The sequence below is a fragment of the Sciurus vulgaris genome (genome assembly GCF_902686455.1).
Source record: "Sciurus vulgaris genome assembly, chromosome: 5".
NCBI lineage: Eukaryota > Metazoa > Chordata > Mammalia > Rodentia > Sciuridae > Sciurus > Sciurus vulgaris.
The window spans coordinates 54,467,749-54,480,670 of record NC_136465.1 but is presented as its reverse complement, the minus strand read 5'-3'; the positions used below and the strand labels follow the sequence as shown (position 1 = coordinate 54,480,670).

At 36.3% G+C, this 12,922-nt stretch overlaps 2 protein-coding genes across 2 annotated transcripts in view; one reads left to right on the top strand and one right to left on the bottom strand.

Annotated features, from left to right (window-relative positions):
• Positions 1-12,922, top strand: part of ADAM32 (ADAM metallopeptidase domain 32) — a 177,769-nt gene that overhangs the window by 75,065 nt on the left and 89,782 nt on the right. The window lies entirely within an intron of this gene.
• On the bottom strand, positions 9,088-10,875 carry LOC306662461 (melanoma inhibitory activity protein 2-like). The gene has a single exon (XM_079142169.1). It carries the CDS (start codon positions 10,506-10,508, stop codon positions 9,168-9,170), a length of 1,341 nt encoding a protein of 446 aa, XP_078998295.1. The 5' UTR covers positions 10,509-10,875; the 3' UTR covers positions 9,088-9,167.

Sequence of the window (12,922 nt, the reverse complement as noted above, 5' to 3'; positions counted from 1 at the left end):
TTTATAAATTATTAAATTGTGTACTACGCTTTATTCACTTCAATAATTAAAAAGTAAAAATCCCAACAGTCTTTCTCTCCTTCCTTTTATGCATAAACCTCAATTCCAATATTTAGAAAATATGCTTTCTTTTGTTTCTTTTTTTAGTTTTTTGTGGTGCTGGGGATCGAACCCAGGGCTTTGTGCTTGCGAGGCGATCACTCTACCAACCGAGCTATCTCCCCAGCCCCTGTTTTTTAGTTTTTTTATTAGTCAAGTTCAGATTGTCTCTTTATTCTCTGAAATGAAAGATGATTGTAATTTACTTAAATTCTACTCCTTCTTTACTCTTCCAATCAACTTAATATGTTTTTTTTTTAATTGGTTAAACTTGTAATTTAATGTAATATCCAGAATGGTGGGGTGTACCTGTAGTCCCAACTATTTGGGGGGCTGAGGCAGGGAAGGAGATCACTTGACCTCACAAGTTTGTGATCAGCTTGGCCAACATAGTGAGACCTTACTTCAGAAAAATATAATCAAGACTTAATTTCTTCATCCATTAATTTTTGGAAATTTAAACTTCTCACTTTTTAAGATTTATTTATCCACTTAAAATATATTTTGAGAGGGGAACAGAGGATGGCAGAGCAAAGTAAAGCAGCATTCCAAGCTGTGCTGTTGCATGGTACCAAAACAGCAGGTGTATAGTTTCTCAGCAAAGTGGGTAAGGAAGAATTTCACTAAAATTTAATACTGGACACTGAAAGAAACTTAGGGACTCAGAAGTTTGGGTACAATAAATAAAGAAGAAAGAAAACTGACCGGGTGGCACTGATCTTTGGGATAGAAGAGAACATGGAGATACAAACTAAAGGTATAAAGAACATTTTCAATGAGTGAGTTAAAGAAAAAATTTCCCAAATCAAAATGAGACAGACATCCACATACAGGAGGATTAGAGGACTCCTAATAGACCTAGTTGAATAAGAAGCTTGATGAGACATATCATAATCAAATGCTTAATATAGAAAATAAAGAAAGAATATTAAGAGATGCAAGAGAGAAATATCAAATTCCAAACACAAGTCATGTCAATAAGGCTCATTTCTGATTTTTCAGGTCAGATGGTAAAATCAAGGAGGGTTTGAAATGAGATATTCTAAGTCCTAAAAGAAAACACCTGCCAGCCAAGATTACTATATCCAGCAAAACTCAGTTTCAAATTTGAGTGGAAGATAAAAACTTTCCTTGAAAAGAATAAATTAATTCATGAGCACCAAGCCAGCATTATAAACACTACTCAAAGGTAAAGTGTACACAGAGGAACTAAAAAATAATTCCCAAAGCTCACAGACAGAGGAAGTTCATTGGAAGAATAATCCATTAAACAAAAATCAAGACAGGATAAAATATAGCAAAAATCCAAAGAGGCAGGAAACCATAAACACTTATCCTTACTACACTAAATGTTAATGATCTCAAATCCCCAAATTAAAAGATAAAGATTAGTTGAATGGATCAAAAGTAAAGAACCAACTGTTTATAAGAGACTTATAGGCAAAGACAGCCACAGGCTGAAGGTAAAACTATGGCAAAATATATTCCAGGAATATGATCCTAGGAAACAAGCAGGAGTAGCTATTCTTGTATCTCACAAAAGTTGATTTCAAGCAAAGATTAATCAGAAGAGACAAGATCACTACATCCTTATTAAAAGAAATAATGCAATGAGAAGATATAATGATAGGAAACATTTATGCTCCAAATATTAACACACTCAATTACATGGAAAAAAATACTCCATGACATTAAATCCCACATAGACCCCCAAGCACAATAATACTGCGTGATTTCAATATACTCTAAACAATAAGGTATAAATCAAATGGACCTAATGGACAGCTACAGAATATCCCCACCCACAAACAGTTAAATTTACCTTCTTCTCAGCTAGACACGGAATTTTTTCCAAAATAAATCATATTCTAGGCCACAAAGAATCCCATGTATCCTATGAGATCATAATGGATAAAACTAGAAATCAACAGGAAAAGAAACCAAAACAACAACAACAACAACAACAACAAAAAAACCCACATAAACACATGGAGATTGAGCAATAGTCTCTTAAATGGAGAATGGATAAAGAAGAAATGAGAAATAGAAATCAAGAAATTTTTAGAAATGAACAAGAATAGAGATATATCAAAATCTCTGGGATAGTATGAAAGCAGTTCTAGGAGATAATTTCTAGCACTTAGTGCCTACATTAAAAATTAGATCTCAGATAAATAAACTCATTCTCCACCTAGAAGAAGAAAAAAGAGGCAGGAAATAATTACAATCAGAGCCAAAATCAATGAAATTGAGACTAAGAGAAGGCCTTTGATTAAATCCAACACCCATTCATGTTAAAAATGCTGAAGAGGCTAGGGAGCAAAGGAGCTTACCTCAACATTGTAAAGGCCATTTATGACAAACCCAAAGCCAACATAATACTAAATGGAGAAAAACTAAAAGAATCTCCTCTAAATTCAGGCATAAGATAAGACTGTCCATTCTCATCACTCCTATTCAATATAGTCCTTGATTCATTAGCCAGAGCAATTAGGGAAGAAAAGGAAATCAAATGGATACAAACAGAAAAAAAAGTCAAACTATCTCTGTTGGCTGATGAGATGATCCTATATCTAGAAGACCCAAAAACTCTACCAGAAGACTTCTAGAGCTCATAAATGAGTTTGGCAAAGTAGAAGGATACAAGATCAACACCCTTAAATCAAATAGCTTTTCTATACTCTAATAGTGATTCAGCAGAGGAAGAAATCAGGAAAATCATATCATTCACAATAACCTCAAAACAAAAATTAAATACTTGGGAATTAATATAACAATGGAGGTAAAAGAACTCTAAAATGAAAATTATAGAATACTAAAGAAAGAAATTGAAGATCTTAGAAAATGGACAGCCCATGTTCTTGGATAGGCAGAATTTCTTTCTTCCTTCCTTCCTTCCTTCCTTCCTTCCTTCCTTCCTTCCTTCCTTCCTTCCTTCCTTCCTTCCTTCCTTCCTTCCTTCCTTCCTTCCTTCCTTCCTTCCTTCCTTCCTTCCTTCCTTCCTTCCTTCCTTCCTTTTCTTTTCTTTTCTTTTCTTTTCTTTTCTTTTTTTTGGTGGTGGTGCTGGGGATTGAACCCAAGACCTCGTGCATGTGAGGCAAGCACTCTGCCAACTGAACTACATCCCCAACCATGATAGGCAGGATTAATATTGTCAAAATGGCCATATTACCAAAAACAATTTACAGATTCAATGCAATTTTCATTGAAATACCAATGACATTCTTAACAGAATTAGAAAAAAAAAATTCTTAAACGCATTTGGAATAATAAAAGACCCAGACTAGCCAATGCAAGACTAAGCAAGAAAAGTGAAGCAGGAGGCATCACAATGCCTGATCTGACATTATACTATAGAGCTGTAGTAACAAAAACAATATGGTATTGACAACAAAATAGACATGAAGACCCATGGAATAGAAGATACAGAGACAAATCCACATACCTATAGTCATCTAGTATTTGACAAAGTGCCAAAAATATGTCTTGGAGAAAAGACAGCCTTTTTAACAAATGGTGCTGGGAAAACTGGATAGCTCTATGTAGAAAAATGAGACTACACCCTGCTTACCCTGCACAAAACCCAAATCGAGATAGATCAGACTTAAGAATTAGATCAGAAACTTTACAATTGCTAGAAGAAAATGTAGCATCAACACTCCATCATATAGGTTCTGGCACCAATGCACTTAACACGATCCCCAAAGTGCAAGAAATAAAACCAAGAACAGTAATGGGGATGCTATTAAACTTCTGCACAACAAAGAGAATGATTAAAGCATGAAGAGATAGCCTACAGAATGGGAGAAAATCTTGGCCAGCTACTCCTGTGATAAGGAATTAATATCCACAGAATCTTTAAAGAACTAAAAAAAGTGTAAATACCAAAATCCCCCAAATAACCCAATCAATAAATGGGAAAAAGAACTAAACAGAAACTTCTCAAAAGAAGACACACAATGAACAATAAATAAATGTTCAACATGTATAGCAATCAGGGATATGCAAATCAAAAAGTACCCTAATATTTTATTTCACTCCTGTCAGAATGGCAATGATCAAAAATATGAACAAAAGTAAATACCGATGAGGCTCTGGGGGAAAAGTTCCATTTGTACATTGTTGGTGGGCCCGCAGACTTATACAACCACTCTGGAAAGCAGTAAGAAGATTCCTCAAAAACCTAGGGATGGAACCATCATATGACCCAGTTATCTCACTCCTTGGATTTTCTCAAAAGATCTAAAATCAGCATACTACTGCCACACAGCCACATCAATGTTTATAGCAGCACAATTCACAATAGCTAAATTATGCAATCAACCTAGATGCCCATCAATAGATGAATGGATTAAGAAATTGTGACACACACAAACACACACAATGTAGTTCTACTCAGTCATAAAAAATAAAATTACATTTTTCCAGCAAATGTATGGAAATGAAGAATATCATGCTAAGTGAAATCAGCTAAACTCAGAAACTTAAAGGTCAAATGTTTTCCATATGTAGAAGCTAGAGCAAAATACAGGAAAGCAGGAGGAAAGGATAGGATAACATAAAAAAACCCAATCAAATATAAATTAATAGATGAGTGAAAGGAGGTCTAGTAGAGTAGAGGAAGGAGAATGGGACAGGAGAGGGAGGACAGGAGGGAAAAGGGGAGTAAAAAAAGGGGGATCATGAACTGAAATTGTTTTCCATGAATGTGTGTTTATTGAAATGAACCCAAGTACCATGTATAAAGCTTTAATATAAAAAAGTCAAAAAATATATTGAGTCTTTTATATATGTCCCTCTTTTCTATATATTGCAGTGAACAAAACAAAGGAAATTTTGTTGTGGGAAGAGATAAAAATATTTTTACTCTTCATGTTTCACCTTTATTCAGCTACATTTTTTAAATTGTGGTAAACATAGAAAACATAAAACTCACCATTTTAATCATTTGACGTATATAATTCAGTAACATTTAGTACATTCATAATGTTGTTGCTGTTTAGTTTCACAACATTGTTTATCACAACAAAAGGAAACTTTTACCCATTAAACAGTTATTTCCCAGAACACTTTCTCTCAGCCTCTGGAAACCACTAGTCTGGTTTCTGTTTCTATGGATTTACATATTTTGGGTAAATCCAATCATACCATATGAGACTATTTTGTCCCACATCTTCCATTTAGCATAATGGTAGCTGACAGCATAAAAAGTATATTCCAAAGGTCTCCCTCATGGCCCATGTGGGTGAGGAAATGGGTACCTGGAGGAGGGATGGGCTGGCTGCAAAATAAAAGCTATGAAAGTAATATATCATTCTAAGACAAAAAGGCAAGACTATTTTTAAAGCAGGGGCGTGACCATTTCAGCCCTTCTTGAAGGGTCTGGCTCTAACAAAGAGATAGCCTGCACTTGCCTTACTTATAGTGGTACAGATCAAAAGGGATCAGTAGGAGCTTCTTCACAAAAAACAGAATAGGGGTTGGGTTTAGCAGGCTGTTTGGCTCTTTGTGGGTTATTCCCATCTCGGGCTGTGTTTGAACTTGAGCTGTGAGCTAAAGCAGGGTGCAGGCTTGAATTGGGCATTCTGGCATCAGGGGATTCTGCCTGACAGTTCCCAAGACAGGGCTTCCCTGTCTAATGGCTCCAACCTTGCTCATTTCACACATGGCTCATAGATGGCTTCCCATATATCTCCCCCTTCTCTATTTTTAAAGTTCAAGTGGTGAGTAGTTACTTCGAGTTCCTGGATCCATGTTCTGAGGGTACAACAATCCATTATTATGATGCAAATAAGAATCAGTAGCAAACATATTCCAATAATATATCATGCAGAATGTTTCAACGTATTTCCAGGATTAAAGTCATTTAATTCATGAAGTATTTATTCAGCTAGAAATGCAGGGTCTATGAGATTGATCCTGCTTTTCTGAATGCCCTGGATGTTATGATGTAACTCCATAAGGTTCAAGTCATTATTATTGTTATGCCAAATATGCATTAGATGGGTTTTAACCTTTCCCCAATCCCATTGTGAAGTATTCTATTTGGCTGCAGCAACATAGACATATTATAGTTAGCATGGCATTTAAGCCTTTGTTCAAATTTGAGGGCAGAAAGTTCTTTACTGATATTTATGATTTAGCTTTCAAAGCATTTAATTTAGTCTCAATCTTTTCCCCAATATTTACCTAATTGTGCAGGGCTTTGGAAGTATTTTGAGTCAAATTATTAAGAAAATGAGCTTAGATTACATTTCTTACAAGTTACAGGATATTTTTCACCTTTTCTTCTTATTCTTTTATTTTCAGTAATTAAAGCATAAGGGGATTGAACATAGGCTTGCAGGCCATGATAGGAACCCTCCTTGCAGGTCTTGCCTACAAAGTCAGGCACGGGGCCATCTGTAAAATGGAGAAAATTTGAGGCAGCAGTTAAATGCCAGAGATCTTTTTGAATATCATCCTTCCTGAAGGTTAGAGTATTGCCAAAGAAACCTCCAGGGGTCATAGCATCCTGACAGAATGGGCTATGCCCCTAGATATAGTGAATGCGGGAACAGATAGAAGCCTGAAAGAATACATTAAAATAAATATTACCCAAATTATCATAAGAAATAAGTGCTAAAAACCCAAACATGAGTTACTGATCTTTCTAGTGTAACATTAATCAATTTGTTGGCCTTCATTACATGGTTGATAGTAGTGCAAAGTAATACCCAAATAATAGGGAGTAGTCTGAATCACATGGAGTTTCAAAAAATCAGAATGATCATGTATCTAATCTTATTTTTGTATTCTGAAAATAGTTCTAGATAACTCAATTATTTTTCCTAGTTTCTTAGATCTTCTACTATATTAAAAATTCACATTAAACATGGTTGCCTGCAAATTCTTTTCATGAATAAGTAAAAGTGAAACACAGTGTTGCCATGCTAAGCCTTCCCAGCTTTGGACCTTCTGGAGGAAGGGACATTGTGTTGCAACTATCTTTTATCAATTCTTGACAGTGAATCCAAAACATATCCACCACTTTCAGAGATTTTGTTTTGCATTGGCAATATATTTGCACATTCCATCCATTTAGGAAAGGTGTCAAATTCTATTGCAGAACAATTAAGGCAGTAAGATATCAGTGGATGTTCCATGAAAATGAGTGACTTGTTATGAGAAAGTCCCATTTTAGTAACTGTTTGGACATATAATCTTAATTCCCATGGGCCAGTATTATTTGTTGGTCTAGGTCCCCCATATGCTGTCTTTCCCTTGAAAGTTACCTTTAAACAGCCAGCGTGTTTATCATGGGACCAGCATATAGGTAATTTTCCACTGTAGCCAGTATAATTAAATTCAGTCACAAGGATGGATGTAATGTGATTGTCTATAAAACCTCCCATCATGTGAATATCATTACTAATGACTGGGATGGATTCTCCAGTCTACACCACTGGATGCACTAAAGGTGGATCTGGGAAATGGATCCAGTGAGTCTCTCCCTGGACTCTACTTACCTGACAGCTCAGCAAAGCCAGCATGGCTATAAACATGGAGGTTGGAGTCTTATTACCTCCCTGTTGTTGAACTATCTGTTCAGCCCAAAGAGTCAGGTCATACAGTTATCTCCATGCAGACAGGTTGGTTTTTCTGGAAATGTACAAGTACAGCCTCTACCCTATAGTATTATAGAATCTGGTTTATTCTATTCCTCCATGTGTCCCTCAGTAGCAGCAAGACTTTTAATATCACAATTAAAAAAATAAAAAATAATTTTGTGAGATTTAGTGGAGTTATGTAGGGTTCTGTTTCCCCCTTTTTGTTCTTTAAAATTATAGAAAAAAGTTGATATAAGCTGGAGCATCATTAGCTTTAAGTTGTAGAAAATGGACTAGTATTGTACAAGTAATTAAACAGTAAGAAGTGACTTAAATATTTTTATTTGGCCAGGAAAATTAGCAAAAGTTACCTGTTAGGCATGTGAGGATTGTTAAAATCAATGTTATTGAGCTGAAGAGGGTATTAACAGTAAAAGAAGTCTTAGTTTTTACCAAATGTGTGACTTGATTTTTTTCTCTAGTAATAGACTGAACAACAAAATTATAAAATGGGGTCAGTATAGATATTAAAAGTCAGTTTTACAACTTGCTTGTTCTATAGGGATGGCCTTATTATCTTGAATTAAGTTGTTATATTAGAATTGGTACTTGTGCAAGGCATTAACAAACAGTAGTTATAAGGTTTGTAAGGGAAATACAATATAAAATTAATAAGAGTAAAAATGTATTTAATTTTTATAATACCTATGAGTGAAGTATTGTAATTTTATATAATTTTAAATCTTCATTGAGTTACAGTATTTTTGTTTTATATTAGGAATCTAGTAATTTGTATAACAAAAATTTATCTTCTGAATTTAAATGAAATTGAATGAGTATCTTAACCTGGAATGAAATGAGAGGCAGAGTTTTAATGTAAGACAGATGCCCTCTACAAAGGATAGTTTATTACTGGAATATTATTTCATAAAATTTTTATATAATTTTTTTGATCAATATAAATTAGTTAACATAATTTAACATTATTTCTGAAACATGAAACAGACAAGAGAGCTTCTAACCCTCTCTTGCGGGAAGGTGTTAAATGTTTTTATGTCTCATACTGCTAACCTTCAAATAAGCTAGTGTCTCAATAATTTCACAAATTTCAAAAATATTAGTATGATTTTATATTATATAAAAGTATATGCATAGAAAACAGTTTAGAAGGTTATGTACTAAATGTTAATCATAGCTATATATAGATAGTAGAATTTTAAGAGATTCTTACGTATACTTCTTAATTTTTCTAAAATGGACCTCTTGAAAAAACTTTGGTAAGGTGTTTTAATTTTGAAACTCATCTTAGTTTATTACTGGAATATTATTTCATGAAATTTTTATATATAATTTTTTTGATCAATATAAATTAGCTAACATAATTTAACATTATTTCTGAAACATGAAACAGACAACAGAGCTTTTAACCCCCTCTTGAGGGAATGTTTTTATATCTCATACTGCTAACCTTCAAATAAGCTAGTGCCCCTCATAAAAATGAATGGTACTCTCCAATTCTTCCTCAAAATCTTTGGCTTGCTTTCTATAGGTCTCCACCTGTTTAGCTGCGAGGCTGATCCTTTTATCCACTTTGCGAAGTCTCTCCTCTTCCTCTGACCGGCGCTTTTCCTCTACTATTAATTTCCTGAGTAGTTTCACTTCATTTTCTTCATACAGTTCAATCATTAATTTAAGTTTCTGCTGAAGCTTCTGATTCTCATTTTCAAACTGTGTATTTTCTGACCGCAAAGATTCTCCTTCAGTCTGAAGATTTTTAATCCGTTCTATAAGATCTTCTTTTGTTTCATCTACTTCAGATAATGAAGTATATATTTGATTTCTTTCTTCTTCTAAGGTTTTAAAAGAGGCATTTAACTTAACAGCATAAACCAGTTCCTTCAAAGCTCCTTTTGGTTGATTACCTAAGTGAGCACCAATTTCTGACTCACTCTTCATTTCCAACTTTAAGCTACCATCATCTGTTAGGTCTTCTCCAGGCACAGGAGCCCCATCTTTCATCTTTAGCAAGTGTTCAGTCAGAGACTTAATGTGATTTTCTGTATCATGTAGAACTTCTGCCTGTACTTTAGAGTCTTCCAATGTTATTTTCTGTTTATTAAGGTCACTCACTTTTTTCTTCCATACTTCAGCTTCTTGTAAAAGGAGTTTATGACTTTCCTGAAACTGGGAATTCTCATTCAAAGCCTCTTTTATTGCTACCTTAAGTTCTTTTTCATTCATCTGAAGTATTCTGAAGGTTGTTTTAGCTTCAGCTACTTGTGACTTGAGAGATTTTGATTCCTCTTCTAGGGACTTTACCCTTTTTGCTATATCCGCCATCAATTCTTCCTGTTCAGAATGTTTAGATTTCTCTTCTTTTAGCTCTTTTTCTAGAATGAGTATTTCATCTTCAAGTTTAGATTTGGACCGATTCAGCTTTTCATATGTTGCTTCCAAATTTTGTGCTTCTATTGACTCCTTCACAAAACTCGCATCCTTTAAAGATAACTCCAAGCCGTCATACCCTTTTTGAACAAAGCTAAATTTTTCAAGTAGTTCGCATTTTTCTTCAAGTAGTTCAGAAAGTTTTAGAGCCAGTTCTCTTCCCACGGAAAGCCTGCTTCTAATAGACTGAGCACTTCTCCACAAAAACAAGAGAGCAACAAAAAATCCAACAGCTGCACATATCACTAACGACCAAGGAAAGATACCAGGATTAGGGCCTGGTCGTACATCCTCGTGCAATGCTGACGCAACCCTGAATATTTCTTCCAGGCCCAGGCCCAAGCAAGGCTGAGGGGCAACCCTTGGCCCCTCCATTGTGCCAAAACTGATTTTCCAACTACATCCTGCCCAGCCACAAAAACAGGCTGCGGACACTAGGCTTTCAGTTGGAGCCCAAACCTGCGCGTGGTCTGACCACGCTGATCACAGGGAACCAAATGACCAGGGGCCTGTAGGGAGCTACAGCAACCAGCCACCTGGGGCTTTGTGAGCTCAAGCTGCCCTTGTGAGCTCACAGGCCTGCCCCTCCCAGATGCCGTGCATAGCAGTGAAGCCCCTCCCACTGGACACCGAGACCCACCCCGATGCTCCTCCATTTGGTTTAGGCCAGGCTGTGGAGGAGCCTATTATGCAGTAGTTATTCTGTACACTCATATTATTACCCAGTTTGACATAACTAAAATTCTAGAGCTTCGTAAACTTTTTTAAGAGCTTTTATGCCATCTTTTGTTTCAATGACTTATTCCTTTCCATCCCTTCCCCTTTTCTTTCCTTCTCTCCCTTTCCCTTCTCTCCCTGTCCTTTTCTTGCAGTGTTCGGGGTTAAACTCCAAGGCCTAGTGCAAGCTAGGCAAGCTCTCTCCCACTGAGATTCATCCCTGGTCCTGTTGACACTTTCTATGGAAGTAATCTGAATTACGTCTATACAGAAACTCTTGTGTTAGATTACTTGAAAAGTAATTTTAGAAGAGTTTCTAACATGGGCACAAATTAGCTATGACAAGTTAGTTTTTAAAAGTACAGCATATCAAATGTTTCTACAGAGGAGGAGCTTAAAACTTGAGTTGTGGGCTGGAGATAAGACTCAGTTGGTAGAGTGCTTGCCTACCATGCAATCCCCAGCACCAAAGACAAAAAAACAAAAAACAAAAAACAAATGAGTTGTTTTTCATGTCAGTTTTCCTAGACTACTATTTAAGAGTCTTAAAAATCTTTTTTCAGATGTTCATTTGACTTGTCATACTACTTAAAAAGGTCTAATCTGGCTGGTGGCTCTAAAAATATACCAAAGAGAAGAATAAGATATGACTCTTTGTTATGCTTTTAGCTCTTGAAGGTAAATTATGATAAATAGTTCATTGTTTCATGTAAATAAAAGACATCCCAATATATTTTTTATTCCTGATTACCCTTGAATTGCTGATGAGCCAGATCTACTGTTTGAAGGAAAACATTCACTAGTAGTCAATGGTTTTCTGAATATTTCTAAATACATGACAAGTTCAAAGACATTATGCCACCATGTATGATCAAATTGATGATTATTTATACTTCTATAGCCAGAGTTGTATCTGTATAAACTAAAACACATCCTACTCTGTATAGTCTGAAAGTTTAGGAACTTTTTAACAAATGTAATTATGGAAGGTAATGGATATGTTAATTAGTCTGATCGTGGTGAATATTTCACAATGTATATACATGTATCGGAATCAAATTATCAGCTGGGTACAGTATTGCACACCGGTAATGCCAGGCACAACAGAGGCTGAGGCAGGAGGATCACAAGTTCGAGGCCAGCCTCAGCAATTTAGTGAGCCCTGTGCCTGAGAAAATAATTTCAGAAATATTTCTGTGGGAGTAGCAGAGAAGAAATCAAATCAACTTTATACTCCATTGTGATCCATGTTTGAAAATAAATCTTTGGTCTGTCAACTCTAGATAGAGATGCTGACAACAAAGGGAGTTTGTCAAAATCTTAGAAAGCTTGAAGCCACAGAAAAGAAAGAAGGGAAAAAATCAATAGCTAGGTAAGTTGGAAATTCAACAGAAAAACATTACACTTTCTGAATCTGTAATCCCGGCTACTTAGAAGGCGGAGGAAAGGGGATTCCAAGTTCAAGGTCAGCCTGGGCAACTTAGCAAGACCCTTTGTTACGGAGTTTTTTTAGCAAGACCCCTTGTTACGGAGTTTGGTGATGAAACGCCGTTCACTGCTTCTGCAGGCAAGTGGGGGTCTGCGCAAGCTGCCTGTCTCTGTAGTGGAGAGGTGTTGCAGGTCCTAACTACGGTCCATGCCTTCAGCTGTGGCAGCAGACCCCAGCAGCTCACCATCCATTTCTTCTTAATTAGAGGATTTGCGGCCGCTGCCGCTCAAGACACTCTGCCAGACTGCTCTTCTGCACTTCAGTTCGTCTTACTTCCTGCACCGCCACCAGGAGGGAGATCGTGCACCTGCAGGCTGGGCAGTGTGGCAACCATATTGGTGTCAACTTCTGGGAGGTGATCAGCGACCAGGATGGCATCGATCCTACCATGGGACAGCCATCTTAGCTGATCCAGAGACAGTAGTGTGTGCTGGTGCTTGACAAGTGCTCAATGTATCTCAGCAGGCCTCTGAGAACTGAAGCAGGAGCCATTTCTGGGTGAGATCCCTGCCTGAGTGGATGAGTTTTTTGGGAGATTTGAAGTGATTTGACTTAGAAAATGTCTTCTAACTTCAAAACTTCA

Bases quoted from the DNA above. Each gene is read 5' to 3' on its own strand.
- LOC306662461 (XM_079142169.1), bottom strand. From the start codon at position 10,508: ATGGAGGGGCCAAGGGTTGCCCCTCAGCCTTGCTTGGGCCTGGGCCTG.